We start from the raw sequence: 22,750 nt of genomic DNA, 5'->3' as shown, positions 1-22,750 counted from the left end.
CGGAAAAATCTGAAAATCGGCCAGATATCATCTTTTATATGGAAAACCATACCCTGAAAATTTCAGCTCAATCGGAGCACATCGATTCCACTTCCTTTGGAAAGGGGGTCGCGGTTCTCGCGAACTGGCTCTTAAATGTTCGAAAAAGAGCGGGTTTTCCGTGACTTTCTTGCAGAACTGGTCTAGCCGCACAAGTTTTTCATATACCATATTCTCAGATTCAGCTTCTGAAATGAGCTGTAGGTGGTTGAATTTAGATATGGCAAAATGGCATTTTCAGCACTGGTCATGAATGTTCAAAATTTTATTTCATTCGTATCATAGAATACAGAGAATATAAAAGTTTAAAACTGGCGATTAGATAATTATCCATTATACTGGAATCGCTCTAACTTCTTGTAGAACAGCTTTTTGAAAAGTATTTCAGTGTATGTGAAAACTTACCTTTTACATTTCAAATATGTCAAATAGTTCTAAAATTCATTTTTTCGTTCCATAGGAAGATGTCATCAAGTATGTAAATGTTATTTTTAATTCGGCTTAGTTGTTATTCAGTTGATAGAAGGTTAGTAAAACACAAAACACGATCAAAAATATTTTATCATGAACAGGCCATCAGTAACGCTACAGGAGCATGCATTAATAATGTTGAAATAAAGCCAATCTTACTTACTAATAAAACGCCTACGGAATTCATAATGGAACGAAGCATCATTCACCAAACATCTAGAACGCAACCAAAGGAACGCTACAACTGGTCAAACCAACGAGAACAAAGGCTTTATGGAATAATGAAATAAATAAAATAACAAGTCGCTTTTGAAACGGGGGCTCCTTTATTGGAATTGGAAAAATAATATTTATTGATATTGCTTCGTACAGGATCTCTATCTTTGCGTGGCCGAAAAGTTGCAATAAATCATAACTTCAAAAGAGAAACTAAAATAAACACAAGCTTACAATCAAATTGTAATCGAACATATATTTTTTTTATTTGATAAAAACTAAAATAATCTAAAACTGAATGACATTCACGAAACTACTTCAGGACTGCATAAAAAATAAATACAGTAAGGACCCGATTTTGTCAGCCCCATTTTGCGACAAACTTTTTGCTCTCATTATCTTACAGTCAAATTATAATTAATTTATTATTGTTCATCATCTACCTATAACTGAGATGCAGAACATACAGGGATAAAAAGTTAGAAAAACTGTTCAACTTTTTGCAGAGAGCAAAACATGTGTTTAGAAAAGGGGCTGACAAAATCGGGTCACTTATGTAGATACTAAACAATCTAATCCATCGATATTGTGCAACATTCTTTGTTTCTGACTCTGTTTCGATGATGACGGAAATAAACTGTCAAATTTAGTTACTCTTTGTATGTGCTGATCTAAAACATCAATGGGTACAAATTTAGCACGGACAGCTGTATAATTTTAAAATGGGAAAGTTTTTCGAAAGTAGGTACTTTTGTTGAGTTTTAGCCTAAGCATGGAGTACGGGTTTGAACTTCTCGTTTGTATTGCATTCCTTCTTCCAACACCGAATTAATTACCCGGTTTTAAATGCCTTTCCGTCCGTCGATCGCTTCGTCCGGGAGATTAACAACCGCTGGACACCTCCTTCGTTAATTCATTTGTTATTTACATGATTGCTTAGCAAGGGTATAGTTATAATTGTTTTTTTTTTGTTTTACTAGTCATTATCATCAGTTCTGGCATGAGGTGTTTCGGACTTGTATCCGTTAGCTGTTATGAAGTTCTGTATTGCTAGTAGGTAGTAAAAGGAACACTTACGACTATCGGAAAGCTGTTTTTCTATGGGGACTAATTTTGCTAGCAACATCTCCTTTGTAGATTATTACTCCGGATACCAGTAATAGGATTAGCAGATAATCGCGGTAACAGCAACAGTTGCCAGGATGTTTTCCATACTAAGTAAGTATATTCCATCGGAGATTAGATGATGCATTCAATTTCAAAATGTTGGATTTCATGGGAGAAAGCAGTAATTGGCGCACACATCATACTCAAGCAGGCTTGTCCGCACTGAGCGCATGAAAATTCTGTTCTTTGGATTTACACCATCAAGCACATCATAAACTGGAAATCTTCTCATCTTATCAGATAGAAGGATGTTGAAATATTCTAAATGTCATTTCGAACTGTCAAAAAACCGCACCGCAGAGCCACACGGAGCGCGCAAAGAGATTTTCACTCGGGTGAAAACACTCTAGTGAATTTCACTTTGAGTGCGGCGCTGAAGTGCGGTTTTTTGACAGTTCGAAATGACATTTAGAATATTTCAACATCCTTCTATCTGATAAAATGAAAAGATTTCTTATTTATGATGTGCTTGATGGTGTAAATCCAAAGAACAGAATTTTCATGCGCTCAGTGCGAACAAGCCTGCAGTAAAGAGTATGAAACATTTTGGGTAAAAAATATCTCTTTATTTACCGATAGAGTGCTCTCACTAGTATTGGTCACCCTAAAGATAGTTATTGCCTACATTGCACAGTGGGCAAAATCGACCCAAAAAACGGATCTTTTAACGCCGCTGGTTTCGGTACGTGAAGTTGACCATTTCTGACGTAAAAAAATACGAGAAATCGATTGGTGCTAAATTCATTCACCGCACGGCACGGGAAGTGGTCCATTTTGCCCTTTTTTCATACCATAATAGAATCAAAATGTACTTTCAAACAACAAGCACAACGTAGATCGTTGAAAATAGCTGCAGATATAATTAGTGGTTCATAGCAATCATAAAAATACAATAAAGATCCTTTCAAGTGCTTATTTTGCCCCATATGCCCTAACAACGGCCGGAAATTCAACCTTTTACCTAATTATGAATAGATTTTTAATGTTACTGTTTTGAAGTTGAATTTTTTGGCATAAACAAAAAGCGCTAAATCTATTATCACCAGAATCATCTTCGGGAGTTGTCCAATTTGCCCCATTTTGCCCCATTTTTATAGAAGGAGATTTAAAATGTATTTATAAGAAACAGATACTGCTGAGGAACGTTAACATTAGTTTTAGGTGCAATTGGCAGCTAACAGTAATTATGCGCGTATATGAAAGATCTTTTCCCTATTTTACCCTACATGCCCCAAAACCTGCTGGATAATACCATATTTTGTATGGTTTTGCAATGTCACTGATTGCAAAACAAATGAGATCATTTTTGATATATACGAATGCGGTTTATCGATTAATACTAAAATCATTCTCGGAATGGTACAAACAGCTGTCCATTTTACCCCCATTTGCCTTGCTTTTTTATGTAATGAATTATAAGCTGATATATAAATTCATTAAATTAATAAATTAGTTTCCCTCATTTTCATTGGTGCTGAAACCAACGTAAACGAAAATGCAGTCATATATACGACTTTTTCCATAATTTTAGCTTCACATGGGGAATTAGGGTATAATAAGTGTTTTATAAAATGTGCCAAATATAAACAAAACTGATTAAATAGGCCGTCTTAACCCTCTAATACCCAAATTTTTGATTTTGATCTAAATATCATTTTTCGTCATCTAAAATCGATTTAAACATGTTTTGGAAGATGATTCTTTTTAATTCTCGATTTCGTGAATTTCAGTTTTTGATTTTTCTAATTTCTATTTTTGAACATCCTCACACTTTTATATTTTTCCTGGAAGCCTATTTGGGATACGGATTTTTTGGGATGAAAACATTTTGAGATTTTATGATTATTGTTGAAATATTTTTATTTTAAATTTTTTTCATATAATATTTTATTTTCCGTGTAATTTTATGGAAAATAATTTTAGAGTGTATTCGATCCCCTTAAACTATTAAACAAGGATAGATTGGTTTGGGAAAAATTTAAAATATGTTAATTGTAGCGATTCAATACAAAATAAACAATGATTTCTAAAAGGTGACCAAAACATCAATTTTTCAATGATTTTTGAAAAATGTAAATACGCTTTAAAATAGACCAAAAACCATTTTGTGATATACAAAACAGTCCTAAATATCAGCCAAAAATATAAAAATTTTGATTTCCCTGGAAACAAAAATTACAAAAATGCTCAAACTATACCCCGTCTAAAGGCGGGATTGGGTATTAGAGGGTTAAAGTACCAATATGTATATATTAAAGATGCTACATTTAATCAATTCTGAGCATATTTGCCACATATTAAGATTAGGATTAATGCTTATTTTGCCCTCAGTTCCCCACCAAAAGCAAGAATTGGAAAAAGGTCATATATTACAGTTACTGTCCTTTTGATTACATTGCACAATGGTCCGAGGACCAACATTAAGTGGAAAAAATTAATAACTCAAAAACCATCCAAGATAGAGTCTTTATGTCTTCTAGACATTTGCTCGTGAGTCCAAGCCGCGTTATATGCAAAAGTGTCCTAAACGCCAAATCTTAAAATACTTCATATTTCAGCACCTAACTTTTTTATTTCAAAAGATATCGAAATAAAATGTTCTGCAAAGTTGAAGAAGGTAAAAACCCCGACAACTTTCTCGAAGAGCAGTTTTTTCTATCTCTTCAATCTGAGGAGATATAACTTATTGAAGAAATAAAAAGTCCGAAATCGTTTTTTTTTGTCATATGTCAAAAACTATCATTTTTTCAAGCCTTTTATGTTCAGAGCAATTGTACATATTGCCAAAATACACATTTCGTCAGAAGACATCAAAGCTGTACGATGTTTCTATCAAAAGATATAAGTATTTTTGTACTTTTTTAAGCCAATTTTTCTAGCGTAACATTTGAAAAAGGCGCAAGTGAATCTTTAATTTTCTCCCACCACCGGATCTAGTATGACAAAAACTGCATTTTAACAAATTTTGGAGAGGGTGTTTTTTTGTTTTGCGTTTTAAATGTGATTTGACTATGACCGTATTTTAGGCATCAAATTCACGAAAAATGACATCCATAATGTCCGAGTTCAACATCTACTCGTGTTTCAAGATCACTTATCTTAAACATTCGAGTAGCGATGAACCCAATGTTGTCTTTTTTGTTTTGTTGTGTTCCTTTGTGTATGTGAGCAAAAATATAAAACAAATTCCCTATAGTTTTTCGATTTCTTAATTCATCAGATATATGCATCTGGTGATCGTATGCAAATTTTAAATTGAATTGTGGACCGTCCAGTTTTATATATTTGACATATATTATGAAAGGCCTTTGATCCTAGGATAGGATGCGACACGTAGTCAGTCAATTTGAGACCAATTTGCTGTCAAACGGAAACCAGTCGCTGATTGGTCGAAATTGATATCCGTTTGCTGCGATCATATCGCTTTGTTGTTGGCTTGGCCGTGTTGCTAGTTTGTAGGTTTAGCATTTGATACCAATATTTAAAATCATTGTATTTTTTTTATTCAAGCTTTATCGCCTCAAATATGTCAGCATTCAAAAGCAAATCAACCTAATGTGACTCCCATGGCTTGACACCGGTTAAAACCATTGCAATGGTTTTAACCGGTGTCAAGCCATGGGAGTCACATAAGGTTGATTTGCTTTTGAATGCTGACATATTTGAGGCGATAAAGCTTGAATAAAAAAATACAATGATTTTAAATATTGGTATCAAATGCTAAACCTACAAACTAGCAACACGGCCAAGCCAACAACAAAGCGATATGATCGCAGCAAACGGATATCAATTTCGACCAATCAGCGACTGGTTTCCGTTTGACAGCAAATTGGTCTCAAATTGACTGACTACGTGTCGCATCCTATCCTAGGATCAAAGGCCTTTCATAATATATGTCAAATATATAAAACTGGACGATCCACAATTCAATTTAAAATTTGCATACGATCACCAGATGCATATATCTGATGAATTAAGAAATCGAAAAACTATAGGGAATTTGTTTTATATTTTTGCTCACGTACACAAAGGAACACAACAAAACAAAAAAGACAACATTGGGTTCATCGCTACTCGAATGTTTAAGATAAGTGATCTTGAAACACGAGTAGATGTTGAACTCGGACATTATGGATGTCATTTTTCGTGAATTTGATGCCTAAAATACGGTCATAGTCAAATCACATTTAAAACGCAAAACAAAAAAACACCCTCTCCAAAATTTGTTAAAATGCAGTTTTTGTCATACTAGATCCGGTGGTGGGAGAAAATTAAAGATTCACTTGCGCCTTTTTCAAATGTTACGCTAGAAAAATTGGCTTAAAAAAGTACAAAAATACTTATATCTTTTGATAGAAACATCGTACAGCTTTGATGTCTTCTGACGAAATGTGTATTTTGGCAATATGTACAATTGCTCTGAACATAAAAGGCTTGAAAAAATGATAGTTTTTGACATATGACAAAAAAACCGATTTCGGACTTTTTATTTCTTCAATAAGTTATATCTCCTCAGATTGAAGAGATAGAAAAAACTGCTCTTCGAGAAAGTTGTCGGGGTTTTTACCTTCTTCAACTTTGCAGAACATTTTATTTCGATATCTTTTGAAATAAAAAAGTTAGGTGCTGAAATATGAAGTATTTTAAGATTTGGCGTTTAGGACACTTTTGCATATAACGCGGCTTGGACTCACGAGCAAATGTCTAGAAGACATGAAGACTCTATCTTGGATGGTTTTTGAGTTATTAATTTTTTCCACTTAAAGTTGGTCCTCGGACCATTGTGCATTGGTTTCAGTACCAGAAGTCGATGAATTCGGACATAAGCAAACACGAGAAATCAATTTATTCATGAGACGACAAAAAATCAGGGCGAATTGGGGTAAAATGGACAGCTGTTTGAACCCTCCCGTGATTCTAAAGCTAATCGATAAACCGTATTTGTATGTATCAAAAATGACTTCATGTTGCAACCATGATGTAGAGTGATGTTACAAAACAATACAAAAAATTTCATCATCCAGCAGTTTTTGGGGCATGTAGGGTAAAATAGGGAAAATATCTTTCATATACGAGTATGATTACTGTTAGCTGCCAATTGCACCAAAAACTAATTTTAACGTTCCTTAGCAGTATCTGTTTCTTATAAATACGTTTTAAATCTTATTTCTCAATGAAAATAGAGCAAAATGGGGCAAATTGGACAACTCCCGAAGATGATTCTGGTGATTAAAGATTTAGCGCTTTTTGTTTATTCCAAAAAAAATCAACTTCAAATCAGTAACATTAAAAATCCATTCATAATGGGGCACGTTCGGTGTAGTACTAGATTTGTAGTAATGAGCTGAATTTTTGTATGGTGAGAAGGTCAGTTCTCCGTTTCTGCTATGAAATGGCGCAAAAAGCGTGGGTATTATGATTCCTTGCCTAATTTGATGCTGTTTGAGCAAAACTTTGGATAACTATGTTGTTTATGTCGCAAGAAATGGAAAAAATAACAACACTCTTGCCCAAAGTTTTGCTCAAACAGCATCAAATTAGGCAAGGAATCATAATACCCACGCTTTTTGCACAATTTCTTTGCAAAAACGGAGAATTGACCTTCTCACCATACTAAAATTCAGCTCATTACTACAAATCTAGTACTTCACCGATCTGTCCTATTAGGTAAAAGTGTGAATTTCCAGCAGTTGTGGGGGCATATGGGGCAAAATAAGCATTTAAAAGGATCTTTATTGTATTTTTATGATTGTTATGAATCTCTAATTATACCTGCAGCTATTTTCAACGATCTACGTTGTGCTTGTTGTTTGAAAGTACATTTTGAATCTCTTCTTGTATGAAAAAAGGGCAAAATAGGGCAAAATGGACCACTTCCCGTGCCGTGCGGTGAATGAATTTAGCACCAATCGATTTCTCGTATTGTTTTACGACAGAAACGGTCAACTTCACGTACCGAAACCAGCGGCGTTAAAAGATCCGTTTTTTGGGTCGATTTTTCCCACTGTGCATTGTCAAGAAACTTTGATGGAAAGCTGACAGGAAAGAACAGTTTCCTTCTACAAATCTGGGTGCCTGCTCTTCAGAATAAAGGCATCTCACAACACTGTCTGTTCCCCATGTTAGGGTAGGCTGTTAAACAGCAATCAAATTGAAGTCCGATTGCATTATGATCCTCCGAAAAGTAGAGGTTTTTTACGTTGGCCCTGGGAGCCAGCCGAAAGAAAAGGATTTAATGGCAATAGAATTATATAAATGTCCTTCTGATATCACCTACGAAGAAGAACTTGCGATTGGAAACACGGTACCTACGCGGAACTGCCGATCTCACAACTTTATCAGACACGCATACAACAGCAGGACCGCGGGTTCGACATCGTAACGCTGCGCAAGGTAGGTATGCGGGACAGAATACATTGTGCGAACCTTAAGGACATATATGAGCGAATCCAAAGATGGCCGTCACAATGGCTGCCTTGCAAATATCGAAAGCACGGATCTCGTCATCTGAACAACAAACAGAGCTTAAAAGCAATGAGTAGCCTTGCTCACTCGTGATAAACATTGAGTAGCATTTTCGTTTTCGGGTGTTTTGTGGATTATGAGATCGGTGCTCTAAAAAATTCGAGTCAAAAATGCACCTGGACGCTCTCCCAATTCACCTTAACATGTAATCATACTATCATAAGAAAACACAACAGCTTCCAGCTAGCTGGGAACAATTTTCATTGTGATGGGCGATAGGCAGAGACGCAAATGTGGGTTCGACTGCTGCCTAGCCACGATTGCATTGCAGGAGACACTCAGGTAGGCTAGGAGGAGCCTTTCAGCTACGTGAATAAAAATATATAGGTTGTTCATTAAAATTGAAAAACAACATCAAGTCAGATTGTCCCATAATGAAAAGTAATCGAAAGTCAGTCCCATCATAAACTTTTGTACCCTCCAGTACAAAAAAAACAAGGTTTTAGTCAGTTTTATATTTTTACAGTTATGTTTTCATATTTCAAACAGTTTGTGAAAGTTTCATGATGATTGCAGTTGTTTTCATTTCGTAGTGATTTTTTGAAGTTTTACATAGCCTACTTTTCACAGATGGGACCGACTTGCGATTCACGGCAGTTTACATGCTGTTAAATGGAAGCTTGTACGCATATGGCCTCCACTTTAGCATCCTATTCAACATCATATAAGACTTTGTGTTTGCTGGAGAGGAATTTAGACCGACAATTGGAAAATTTAGCGCTCTCCAGTTGACGAAAGATAACGGCCTACGATACATCGATTTCGCCACTTCCAAGAATATGGCCATAAGTAGTATCTTTTTACAGCACAGCCTCTATTATCGTTACACCTGGAGAACACCACAGCAAATGAAATCGCAAATTGGTAACGTTCTGATTGATAGATTGCACTTCTCCGACATTGTCGCCTTCAGGACCCATCGTGGCGCTAGCAACGACTGTGACCACCACTTGGCGACACTCAAACTGCCTCTAAAACTCTCTGCAACTCTAAACGCATCTCTAAACGGCTTCATGCCGCAAGCCGAAATGTGCAAGGGTAAGGATGAAAGTCTCTTGAGGACGAACGGACATAAGGTGGTTGAAAGCTGAAAGCAGCATTTCGATGGGCACCTAAATGGCAAAAAAGCGAAGGCACGGAAGATCACGGAGGATCCCACGCTGAGGGAAGTTAAGGAAGCCATTCATCAGCTTAATACCAAAAATGCAGCTTGTGCAAAAAGTTTTCCACTAGTCTACGCCGGTCAGGATCTGGGAAACCGAACAGCTATTGGATTAATGAAAGGAAGGCGTAATCTGCCCTATTCAAAAGAAAGGCGACTATTTGGATTGTAACAACTTCAGAACGATCACCATTTTGAATACTGCTTTCAAAATGCTACCCCAGATCATCTTCCAGTGGCTGTCACCTAAACCGAATGAGATCGTGAGAAATCATAAAACTGGCTTCATTGATGGACGATCGACAACAGACCAGATCTTCACTGACAAGTTCGCCCAACGCATCATCGGCTTCAAGGCAGTGATGGCGCAAATGGAAAAGAACGTGCCTCTGGAGGCCAGGGATGTTTACCTGATTATTTTCGCTATACCAGAACGTCTTGAACGGTGACAGAGCCTGCCTGGAACTCGAATCAGCAATGATCGGACTGGTGATGCGTGCGTCAAAAACAATGTACATACTAGTAGGTGGAGCTGAAACTGACAGTATTCTTCTAGGAAGCAGTACCACGCGTCAGAGCCAAATGTCGTACCTCTATATCAAACGGCTGCGATACGGAGAAGTGGCTCAAAGTCAAGATTACGGAAGAGCAGCTTTGCACAACTAATCTTGAAGATGGCCAGAGAGATCGAATCCACCAAGGTGTGCTGGATCAGATCAATAACCATTACGATGGGGATAATCTGGTGGGTCATTACCAAGATTTGAGGTCTTAGCGGAGAAGGTATCGTGTGTTCCATCTACGAAATGGGTGATTAGTTCTAGTGCTAGAACTATCTCGCGATCACTAGTACTAGTATGCGCTAGCTACAACCCAAATAACCATATTGTTGAAGCTGTATGTATTGCATGTTCAAAACTCGTATATTGACATGCATTGCCCTATATGAGTCAATAATGCTGAATAAAAGTGAGGAGTGGACCTAAAATTGTTGAATTTCGATTATACTATGGTATAATAGTTATTTAACAATCGTGGCGCCACTTTAATTCAATTTTAAAGGTTCTGTAGACTTAGTGTAATGCATGCCAATGTACACTACCCGTCATAAGTATAGACTCACAAAAAGTATTGCAACAATATTGCATCACCCTGACTCACTTCGACATCTCCAAAACCTGTGGATTTACAAAAATGCCGCCTTCAGAAAAGTTGTTGCTTTTGAGCTCCCGAATGATTTTGCTGAAGACAGCATCTTTGTAAGTCCTCAGGTTTTGAAGATATCAGGTTTTGAAGATATCGATATCAATGCAGCTGCACGTAGCTTCCACAGCATGGTTACTTTGGAAGGTACTTTACCAAATTGTATGCCACCGTTTATAACAATTTACACATGATGCATAAGTGTTTTAAAATATGGTTTACAAACACAATAAAAAAACCAAGCATGGAATCAATTGATATCAGCCTTGTCCAATCAGCAGTCAAAATTCAATTCCAACAATACAGGATGTTCTCAGTCAGTAAAATTGTGTTGTTTGTTCGTCATGAAAACAGAAAGGATATAAATGCAACGATACCCAAGAAAGGTAATTAAATCAAAACTGAGCACAAAGCTGTCTGTTTTACGTCCGAAATAGAACAACGGACAAAACAACAGACGTAATGTGGTGCATGGAAAAGTTGGTTTAGGAATCAAATGGCTCAGTGTTTTCGACTATCAGATAGTTTCTAGTTCTCCTTATTCTACCATATGGCGATTCGTTCTCAATTACATTACCGTCCGATTCGGCCAAAAGCAAACGCTCACGTTCGCTCGGATTTCCGGAGTTTCGTTTCAAACAAATACTATTTTTGTGCTGAACCAATTTCCTTTTACCCTGCTCCCTCTTGAGCCCGAACAACTTGTAAATCTTAAACTTTTGCTTGGTTCGGTCTAGTTTGTTTCGGAACGAGTTTGACCGTGAGGAAGAATTGGAATTCGCATCCTTGTTTCTGATAACGGTACTATATACCTCAGAGGGACGAAACAGATGTTCGTAATCGCTTTTCACCTCCTCCACGTCATTCCGGAATGTGACGGAACTTTTTCTCGACGAGCCCACATCATTACTAGACTCACTTAGCTCCAGATTGGAAAATCGATCTTGGAGATCACTCTGCCGATCCGTGCTGGTACTATGACTATCATCGACACTGGCTGACTTAGACTGAGAAACAAAGAAACACTCGCGCTTAAACTTGGACTCGGCTGAACCGAATCGATGGAATTTATAGTCAGATTCATCTACGATAGTCGAATCCGAACGACTACTGGCATACATGGTGAGATTATCACTGGATTTGGAGCTACTTATATGAGAGATTGGCTCATCGAAATTACGAGAAAGAATATCTTCTACACTTTTTTGTATATTTCGATAGAATATACTGTCGTATGGAACTTCACATTGATCGGATTGTCCTGGAACGTCATCGCTGATACCTTGATTATTGCTATCTAAACTACGATTATGATTATCGCTAATACGGCTCGAGATTGAGGAATTGGTACTATTGCTACTAACGTAACTTTTAAGATTGAAAGTACAGGAAGTGGATTGCTGATAGTGTTTACTGTGATTATTGATGGTGTTTAGACCATCGTGGCTTTTACCTAATATCTCGTTACGCGAAGAACTGGCGGATATCGCCGAGCGGGATTTGTCCAAGTTCGGGGCACTCTTACTGAAGTGCGGCGTCCGAACTGTCGATCTGAGTGCCGGCAAGTTACTTCGTTCGCGCTGATGCAGAGTCGATGGCCCCCAGGTTTTACCTTTCATGCCATCAGCCGGAACTGTATCAATTGATTTAAATATTTGGATTGGATTAAACCACTATTTGAGGTGCTTTCATTTCTTCGAATTGGTTAGGGGTGAAAGCTAGTTGATGATTGGTTAGTGAATAGTTATGAAAATGTAGACTACTTCGGAGCCTTTAGTATTTCAATGTGATATGTTCCTCATTTTCGTGCCCGCGTTAAAAAGAAATCATAAGTTGACCAAAATTAAAACAAACGACATAACAGTTTACAACCAATTTTAAGGAAAATTGTTTGAGAAACTAGAACGCAACAGTCTTTAACGCTTGCTTGTTTCATAATATCAGTATATGTAAACATTACAGTCTGTAGCAGAACGAGATTTCAGGTTAAAGAAGCACTTTTTGAGGATATTATTTCTCTCATTACGATCTCGGGGAGAGACAACATCAAATCTAGGGCGAAATAAAAAACAATTTCTGCCATCATATCTCATTTCATTATTATATTGTTATTCATGAACGCTTCCTCGGACAAGTGGACATTACATCTTCGGATGAACCTGATGTCTTTTCTAATAATTTTGATTCTCTACGGTGCTTATGACCAGCGATTTCCATCAGATTATTTTCATCAAAAATCTGTATCAATACAGATTTTTCTGTATCGCCGTGTTTGAGAATATAGCAGACACCGGGAGTTCTAGATTCCAATAGAAACAAACGAAAATGTACTACTTTTTGACGATTTTAAATTTTTACTGTTTTTTTTTGTCTGTATTAACGACATTTTAAACCCTAGGCTAGTTCATCTCGGGACCCACGCTTTACTTCCCTTCCGAAGGAAGATCCCGCATTTTGTGAGTATGTCGGGAGTGGGATTCGATCCCAGATCCTCGGCGTGATAGTCTTGTGTTCTAACCACCACACCAGGTCCGCTCCTGGAATTTATTTTTCTAAAACATGTGCGAAAATGTACAAATTTTCATAAATACTTCAAAGTTTAAGCAGCAATTTATCAATGTATCACATTTCAAAAATCTGTACTTTTCTGTACTCTGTATCTTGTCTGTATGGAAGGTCAAAAATCTGTATATCTGGCATCTCAGCTTATGACAACGTGCCTTTCGATACCTTATTTGAAGCCACACGAGGTTATGGTATACCTCCAATGATTTTCAACAGGGTTTGTCAAATGTTCGAAAATCGACATCTCTTCTCGATATTGCTTCAAGCAGCGAAACTAGATCAACACACACATTATTATTTCCACTTTTGGCGAATTGGGACAAGGCTGTCTTTGATACAAGTGATCTTCAAATTGCTTGTATTTTTTCATATAAAATATTTCACCGGGACGATTGGACATTTGGCTATCTGGAGACAAGTATTTCAGACGGCATCGTATTGTACACTGATGGTTCCCTTCTCGAAGGTCGAGCTGATTGAGCTTCGAAGATTTCAGGTTCGAGTCCAGTCACGGTCGCCATGTAGTAATTGGCTTTTATAATTTTTGAACAGACTTTTTAAACCTAGGTAGTTTCTCTTATGGTTGATGTTATAGCGGATTACGGTTTACCCGGTTCAACTATTAGGAACAAAACAAGTAGAACCCGTTTGATGGCTAAAAGTCAAGTATTTGTTTATTATTCAAATCAGTGTATTTATAGCGTTTTGTCTCACATATTACTATGGGATGAACCAGGGTAGATACCTGTAGTGTCATATTAACCCTTAAAAGCCCTAGACGAACCACTTTTTTTCAATCGGCTACTACTCAAAGACCATACAATCAAAAAATTTGAAACCAATTTTAAATTGAATGCAGTTAGTTGGTCTTCCAATACCTGGGTGTGGCATCCCCCCTGACCCCTCCCCCCTTTCTGGGTATTGAGAAATGCCTTGCCACGGGGGTATTTTTCGGCAATTTTTTTGAATATCACTCATATTATCACTCAGAAATTTGTATTGTAAAATGTATTTGGCCATAAAATGATCGCTCTGTGCTATGGGCATGCCACCGCTTCGGAACCAGTTCCGGACGTTCATGTTTCCGGACATAATCTCCGGAGGAACCTGCTACATACTGTTTACTAAGGTTCGCATTCATAATCCTTTTTTGCGGCTTCAAATATTGAATTTAGAAGTATGCTGTCTTAGAAGAGTTTGTTCTATATACTTAATTCTTCATTTTAAAATTTTCACCTAGATGATTAATCCACCTAAAAGTGCGATAGGAATTCACTTTTCTCGAAAATAAAGATAGAGTATTGGTGTCTTCTACAAAGTTGCAGAAAAGGGTATTATTGGAAAATTTGCCGAACAAACTATTACCTTATTTGCTCAACTTTAAAAGTTATGTGTCATTGTTTGTGGACGACCCCTTGTAATAGGTTTTCCGATATAACTTTTTCTATGGATTTTTAGGATTTTTTGAGTGTTTTATAAAGTTGTTCTTTGTGATGGAATACACCTCATTCTGCTTTTTCTACGTACTGGAATAACGCTCCAAGTGGAACAGCGATTGCATCTCAACTTGGGGGTGAAATCCTAAAAAGCCATCCTGAAGTATGCTTGGAGAAATTCCTATGATTTTTGCAGAAATTATTCCTGGAATACCTCACTCAATTACAGTCACTACTTACTTTCTACTTTCGGTCCTGGGCACCCACTATGCTGTCTTAGAAGAGTTTGTTCTATATACTTAATTCTTCATTTTAAAATTTTCACCTAGATGATTAATCCACCTAAAAGTGCGATAGGAATTCACTTTTCTCGAAAATAAAGATAGAGTATTGGTGTCTTCTAAAAAGTTGCAGAAAAGGGTATTATTGGAAAATTTGCCGAACAAACTATTACCTTATTTGCTCAACTTTAAGAGTTATGTGTCATTGTTTGTGGACGACCCCTTGTAATAGGTTTTCCGATATAACTTTTTCTATGGATTTTTAGGATTTTTTGAGTGTTTTACAAAGTTGTTCTTTGTGATGGAATACACCTCATTCTGCTTTTTCTACGTACTGGAATAACGCTCCAAGTGGAACAGCGATTGCATCTCAACTTGGAGGTGAAATCCTAAAAAGCCATCCTGAAGTATGCTTGGAGAAATTCCTATGATTTTTGCAGAAATTATTCCTGGAATACCTCACTCAATTACAGTCACAACTTAATTTCTACTTTCGGTCCTGGGCACCCACTAGATATGGTTTATTTTTCTTATTTCTCATTCATTCACTTCTATAATCATGAGAAACAGAGGAATAGAAGTGAGAGCAAGTTCCTTCTCTTCCATGATTCTCGTTCTCTTGTTTGTTCCTGAGAACGAGTAAAAAAGGAACATCTGGCCACGCTAGTGGTTATAACTGTGATATTTTCCTCGGGGATTTACATGACGATTATTTCAGAAACATTCTTACAAATTTTCCAGCTGGGAAGCAACTTGAAATTCCTTTAGGAATTATTGCTGAGATTTCTCCAGAAGTGGTGCTGGAAACATTTCTGGAGAAATTCTGGTTAGAGTTTCTGCTGGGAGGTACTCTTAGAAAAAAAAATCTTAAGGAATCCACGAAGAAATCTATAAATGAATCACATGCATAATTTCTATAGAATACCTTGGAGAAATCTCTGGAGGAGTCCTTGAAGGTATCACAGAAGGAATATGTATTAAAATATGTTTAAAACTCCTTAGTAAAATTTCAAAAGGAATGTCTTCAGAAAAACCTTATGAGCTTCTTCAAGCGATTCCTGCGGGGATTGCTGAAGAAATAGCTTCAAAGGTTCCTTTAGGAATTTCTCCGGGATACATTCAGATTTTGCTCACAAAAATCCTACAAGAATGTCCGCTGGGATTCCTGCAGACATTCTCATTGCGAAATTTGAAGGGATTTCTCCATGGACTCTCCCAGAAATTCCTCCTCTGCTTCTTTCAGAGGTATTGTCCACGAATTCTTCCAGCAATTGCTCTTGAGATTCTTCCATAAATTTTTGCAAGGACTCACACAAGAATTGAGAGGGGTTAGAAGCAAACGGGTGAAAGTGACAAAAATATACTTTCGAGTAAATGAGATTTGAGTAAATAAAGTTTTCCATTAATTTTTCCTCCCATGCAAAATGTATAAGGTTTCAAAATGGACCCAATTTTCTCCGATTCATTGTACTTCATCGTAAAAATAATCTTGCAAAAGTTCCTAAAAGCTTAACATTATAAGACTTTTTTGATATGCTCAGCTCAAAATCGATAAAATGGTCACTTACACCCCTTTGCACCTGGACTGCTTCTTGCATTACCAATAGGAATTTCTTACTGGGACTCCTCCAGTAATTCCTGCTGTAATTTATTCATGGATTTCTCCAGAAATAAGTAATTTCTACTGGGAATCCTCTTGAGAATATATTATGAACTACTGCTGGAATTGCTCCAAGACTTCTACTGGGGATTTTCTAGACATTTTAGGTAGGTACCCTCCTGTTTTTTTTTCTGGGATTCCAATGCAATATCTGCAGAGAATCCTCCAGTAATTCCTGCAGGACTTTAAAGAGCAATATCACAAGTTTACAAAATAAAACGAAAGTCGTGAACTTCTGTCAACGACCAAAATTTCTGAAGCACAATTTAGTGCTGATTTCGAAACCGACCTTCAAAAAATTTTAAGTAGAACAGTTTTTGAGTTTTAGCTCAATATCGAGTTTTGCAACTTTTCAAAATATATAATTTACTAAAATTCAAATATATTGCGTTTTGTTCAACCAATTTTAAATCTTTTTCCATAAATTAAAAGCTGAATACAATACCATTCGATCATCTGAATAAAGGCTTTGCGTCAGATTGATGAAATTTAAGATATTGGTGAGTTTTAGGGACGATCTTCTTAAATTTTAGCAAAATTCCCAATTTTTTTTGAAGAATTGTATTTTTTTCAATAAGAAAAAACCAACTTAAAAATTCTTTCTCTACGTTTATTTGACATATCATATGTAGGCGAGTTACAGTAAAAATTTCAGCTCAATCGGAGCATTGATTACGGAGAATGAGATGTTTGAAGTGAGTGACTTTGCTTAAAAATAGAACAAAAATCGATTTCAAATCATCAACCTTGTATGGAAAGTCGAAAAAATTTCCGCTCTACTGTAATTTTTTTCTTTCGCGTTTTTGAACTCAGGGCATGATTCTACACCAAAAATGATCATCAGCTTAACGAGTTCAAAAATGCTGTAAACTAGTGTATTTATTTTTATTGGAGATATTCCATGGAAATCTCAGCAAGAATTCCCTAAGAAATTTCAGAAGGTATTTTTGAAATCCCTGTTGTTTACTAAATGTATTGCAAGGGGAAATCCTAGAGGTATGCTTGGAGAAGAATTTCAAGGAGAAATTCCGGAGGGATCTTCAGAGGAACTCCAGCAGTTATCCCTACAAAAATTGCTGGAGAAATCTTTTGAAAAATCATCTTAGAATTCCTCCAGGAATGCCTGATGAGATTATGCTAGAAGTTTCTGCCGGGATTCTTCCCTCGGCAAGGAATGTCCCTTTAAGAAATATTCTACAGTTTATTCAAATCCTCCCGGAATATTTCTATGAATTCTTGCTGTGATTCCTTCAGGAACTCCTACCAGGATTTCTCCAAGCATTTTTGCTGGGACAAGCATTTCCAGATGGTATTTTTGCTGTAAATGCTTTTAAGAATCTCCCAAGAATTGCTGAATAATTAATTTAATAAATTAATGGCTTGAGTAATCCCAGCAAGACTTCCAAGAGGTTTCCCACCACGAATTCCTCGAGAAATCTGAATCAATTTCAACTTAATTTCTAAAAGTAATCTGAAGGAGATTTCCAATAAGAAAACGAAGAGAAATTCCTGAAACAAACCCCAGATACATTCTTAGAAGAAGCGCAAAAGAAACTCTGAAGGATGTTTCAGAAGAGAAGTTACAGTAGTAGTTGGTAGATGAATCCAATCAATACTAATTCAATAAATCCCAACAAGAATGTCTAGAGGTAATCCCAGAAGAGGTATGACTAGAAGAATATCTTGAGGAATTCGTGGTTTTAACCAAGCAGGCATTTTGGGGAAATTTGAAATGAAATTTGTAGAGGAATGTTTTGAAAAAAAAAACTGTAAAAATCACAAAAGGAACTTTTGTAGAAATTCCTGTGGACTGGACATTCTAGAGTTTTTTTTTTCGTAAATGAGGTCCTGAAGAAATTCTTGGAGAAATGCTCAGAAAAAAAGCAAAGAGAAACTTCTGGAGGAATCCAAGAAAAAGTATTTTGAGAAAATCTCTTGAAATTCCTCCACAAATTTATAATGGAATTATTCTCGAAATTCTTGCGGAGATTGCCCCAGAGGTTTCTCCAAAGATTCCTTTACATTTGCTGCATGTAATTCCTCCAAGGGTTCCTATAGGAATTCCATTTGTGATTTCTCCAGAGATTTTTCAAGGATACCTTCAGGAATTTCCCTAGCAACATCACCTGAAATTCTTGCTAGGATTCCTTCAGATATTTCTACTATTTTTTTAAGGAATTCTTGCTGGAATTTCTCAAACAATATCAGCTGAGATTTCTTCAGTTATTGCTCTTAGGAGTCCACCAAGAATTCCTGGTACATTACCAGTAGGAATTGGTTGAGGAATTCCAACAAGACTTCCTGGTGGATTCTTTAGGAAATTATTGAATTAATGCCAAAAAAGTTTCTGAAGAAATTTCAAGTGGATTTCCGGCATGAACTAATGGATAAATACTAAGAAAATTTTCTTTAGGGATCCTCGTAGAAATCACTGAAAGAATCACAGCAGAAAAATAAACAAAAATGTCTAGAAAAATCACAGCATTTTTTTTAACATAGGAAACTAAGCTGTAAATGCATGAGAGTTTACAGTAATAATTTTTAGAGGAGTATTATAATCATTAAAAAATAAAAAAAAAATAAAGAGAATTTTAACAAAAACTCCATAAAGTCTTTTTGAAATTTTTGGAAGTTGAGATGCAGGCGCTGTTCCACTTGGAGCGTTAATCCAGTACAAAGAAAAAAGCAGAATGAGGTGTATTCCGTCACAAAGAACAACTTTGTAGAACACTCAAAACATCCTAAAAATCCATAGAAAAAGTTATATCGGAAAACCTATTACAAGGGGTCGTCCACAAACAATGACACATAACTCTTAAAGTTGGGCAAATAAGGTAATAGTCTGTTCGCTAACTTTCCAATAATACCCTTTTCTGCAACTTTGTAGAAGACACCAATTTTTGAGAAAAGTGAATTCCTATCGCACTTTTAGGTGGATTAATCATCTAGGTGAAAATTTTAAAACAAAGAATTAAGTATATAGAACAAACTCTTCTAAGACAGCATACTTCTAAATTCAATATTTGAAGCCGCAAAAAAAGGATTATGAATGCGAACCTTAGTAAACTGTATGTAGCAGGTTCCTCCGGAGATTATGTCCGGAAACCTGAACGTCCGGAACTGGTACCGAAGCGGTGGCATGCCCATAGCACAGAGCGATCATTTTATGGCCAAATACATTTTACAATACAAATTTCTGAGTGATAATATGAGTGATATTCAAAAAAAAATGCCGAAAAATACCCCCGTGGCAAGGCATTTCTCAATACCCAGAAAGGGGGGAAGGGTCAGGGGGGATGCCACACCCAGGTATTGGAAGACCAACTAACCGCATTCAATTTAAAATTGGTTTCAATTTTTTTGATTGTATGGTCTTTGAGTAGTAGCCGATTGAAAAAAAGTGGTTCGTCTAGGGCTTTTGAGGGTTAACGAAGGCACACATTTAGTGGGAGCGCCGCAGTCAGCAGAACATGTGTGGTGGGCTTAGACCGTCTAAGCCAGGCGCATATTGCATTCACTATAAATGCTCAAATTATATTATCGCGCTTTCAAATGCACCATACAATGCTGGTCACACATGATTTTATGACGGTGTGTTAAAGAAGAAAGTTCACAAAAAAGATGATGATCGTAAAGATCATCACAGTCTCATCTCGTGAGCTAAGGCTAAATAAGTTTTACTAACTTGGTAGACACTGCGCCGGTTTTCAGGCTGAAATCTTTGTTTTATGTGTGGAGTGCAATCGGAGCTTCAGCAATATATATTGGGACAATCAATATACAGCTGTATCTAAGGCCAAGCTGCTATTAAAGTTCTTACTTCGACCAACTTTCGGTGGTAGTAATCGCTTGTCAAACTCAAACGGAGAACAGGGTGTCTACTCATAAGACAAACTAAAATACACTGAATTTTCCAGATATATCCAAGGTTCTATATTAACAGTTTATAACTAAAAAATAAGTCTAAACTTAACAAAATTTATATAATTTTGAATAGCTTAACAGAATTATAGACTGTTCCAGAAATTAAAAGCACAACTTGGATGAGTTCTAGGAGAAATCCCAGGAATAACTCCTGTAGCAACTCTGGGAAAAAATCATAGGAAGATCTCCTGGGATTGTCCGAAGCGGAGCACCGGAAGCAATTACGGATCTTCAACAGAAATCCCGAGAGAAACTCATTTGCGATATATCCATAGAGAAACTCTCTTGGAGATCTCGGGATAAATCCTAGTAGAAATCCCACGAAAATGTCTTTGGACAAAACGCAGGGGAAATGCCTGGGGGAAGACTCTGGAATCAATACCGGGACAACCTCTAGAAAGAAATTCTGTAGGATCCCCGTGAAAAACTCCAGCAGAAATCAGCCGGAATTCAGGTAGATTCACAAGAAAGAACGCCGGTGAGAATTGTACGAATCTAGGAAAACTGCTGGTAGGAATCTGAAAGAATCTACGGAAGAAATTTTAAAAGGGATACCTATCATAGAAAAATAATGTGAAAAACTACGGAAGGAGTCTTGTGAAAAAGTACAATTCAATAGGTGTTTCTAGGGAAGTTACCTAAAAGAAGGGGGTTCAAAGTAGCTTCCGGGTTCTTCTTCTTCTTCTTTTTGGCGTAACGTCCTCACTGGGACAAAGCCTGCTTCTCAGCTTCTCAGCTTGTTCTATGAGCACTTCCACAGTTATTGATTGAGAGCTTCCTCTACCAATGACCATTTTGCATGTGTATATCGTGTGGCAGGCACGAAGATACTCTATGCCCAAGGAAGTCAAGGAAATTTCCTTTACGAAAAGATCCTGGACCGACCGGGAATCGAACCCGTCACCCTCAGCATGCCCGTGCGTTTACCGCCTCGGCTATATGGGCCCTTCCGGGTTATTTCAGGGGATTTTAGGAACCTTTTATGGGCTTCAGCATCGGCTGCCAGGTGGCGTTTATAGCGGAGAGAAAAAGGGAGTTTGTAGGGGCGTTTCAGGTGGTCCCAAAAGGTTTCGGAGGAGTACCTGGACGTCTCAGGGACGTTTTAGGAGGTTTCCAGAGGCCTTCAAAGAAATCCGATGAGATTTTAGGAGCGTTTCATGGTGTTTCGAGGGGGTTCTATGTGGCCTCAAAGGTGCTTCAAGGGTTGTAATTTAGTTGCATTTAGTTTCAGGCGGTACCAAGACGTCTCAGGGGCGTTTAAGTGGATCTGAGGGTCATCTCCCGTCCCTGAAACCTCCTGAGACCCCTTTGAAACTCACCTGAGATCCATTGAAGCGCCACTGAGGCCACCTTAAACGCCCCTGAAACCCCTTGAAGGCCTCTGAAAACCCCCTGAAACGCCTCTGAGACTTGAATACTGTGTTCGAATCTAAATTCTTCATTTTTTTCACAGTTCAGAGTTTTTTTAGTTTCTTTCTGTAGGGTTTTTGTTTTCTTCCCCGTTGTTGGGGAAAATTAAGCCACTGCGTCCAAGCTGAACCTTTGTGGTACGAGTGCAAAATAAAGTGGCGTCAGCAACGACGCATCACAATCACTTCATCGATGACGTGTAAGGGTTGAGTTGAAAATAATTCGTGAGGTCACCTAGAGAAAAATCATTAATCTAGCTGGCCTCTTGTTAATTAGATGTCATATCCTTCCCTTTCCTTGTAATGGAAAAGATGAGCATAGCCAGCAATGAAAGTTTTCATGCCTTTTCTATTTTGACCTACGATTGGATAGCTATTTTTTCCCAAACAGCCTTTTGTATGCAATTGTAATAAGTTTATAACATGACAGCTTCCAGTATGCAATCTATGAATCTCCGTTACCATGAAACGCAACGCAACGGAATATAAAAATTTGCCTCTGGAGCCGACTTACTGATGTGCTTATACGTTCCAATATCCGAAAGATGGCGGTGCGTCGACCGTTGCAAACTAGCGATTTTGCGAAGTGTCCATGACGTTTGATGGCGAATATGAAAAAAAAAATCGTGGCAGAGGGAGGGAGACAGGGAGTTATAATTTTATTAAATACACCGTGTCCAATGAGTTCTCAT

General features: G+C 37.2%; 2 protein-coding genes across 4 annotated transcripts in view; one reads left to right on the top strand and one right to left on the bottom strand.

The window, feature by feature from the left end:
- Window positions 1–22,750, top strand: part of LOC109404436 (protein PALS1) — a 462,049-nt gene that overhangs the window by 226,411 nt on the left and 212,888 nt on the right. The window lies entirely within an intron of this gene.
- LOC109406884 (mitogen-activated protein kinase kinase kinase 11-like) overlaps window positions 1–22,750 on the bottom strand; it is a 93,296-nt gene that overhangs the window by 34,217 nt on the left and 36,329 nt on the right. For 2 of the 3 annotated variants that reach the window (XM_029863226.2, XM_062858417.1), the window contains one exon: window positions 12,237–12,416. The exons of the other annotated variant lie outside the window; for it this stretch is intronic. In XM_029863226.2, coding sequence (XP_029719086.2) covers window positions 12,237–12,416 — 180 coding nt within the window. The remainder of the gene's footprint in view (window positions 1–12,236; window positions 12,417–22,750) is intronic. 3 annotated transcript variants of the gene reach the window in all.

The sequence above is a fragment of the Aedes albopictus genome, chromosome 3 (genome assembly GCF_035046485.1).
Source record: "Aedes albopictus strain Foshan chromosome 3, AalbF5, whole genome shotgun sequence".
NCBI classification, from domain to species: Eukaryota; Metazoa; Arthropoda; class Insecta; order Diptera; family Culicidae; genus Aedes; species Aedes albopictus.
The sequence above is the reverse complement of the archived record's forward strand: the minus strand, read 5'-3'. Positions and strand labels throughout refer to the sequence as shown.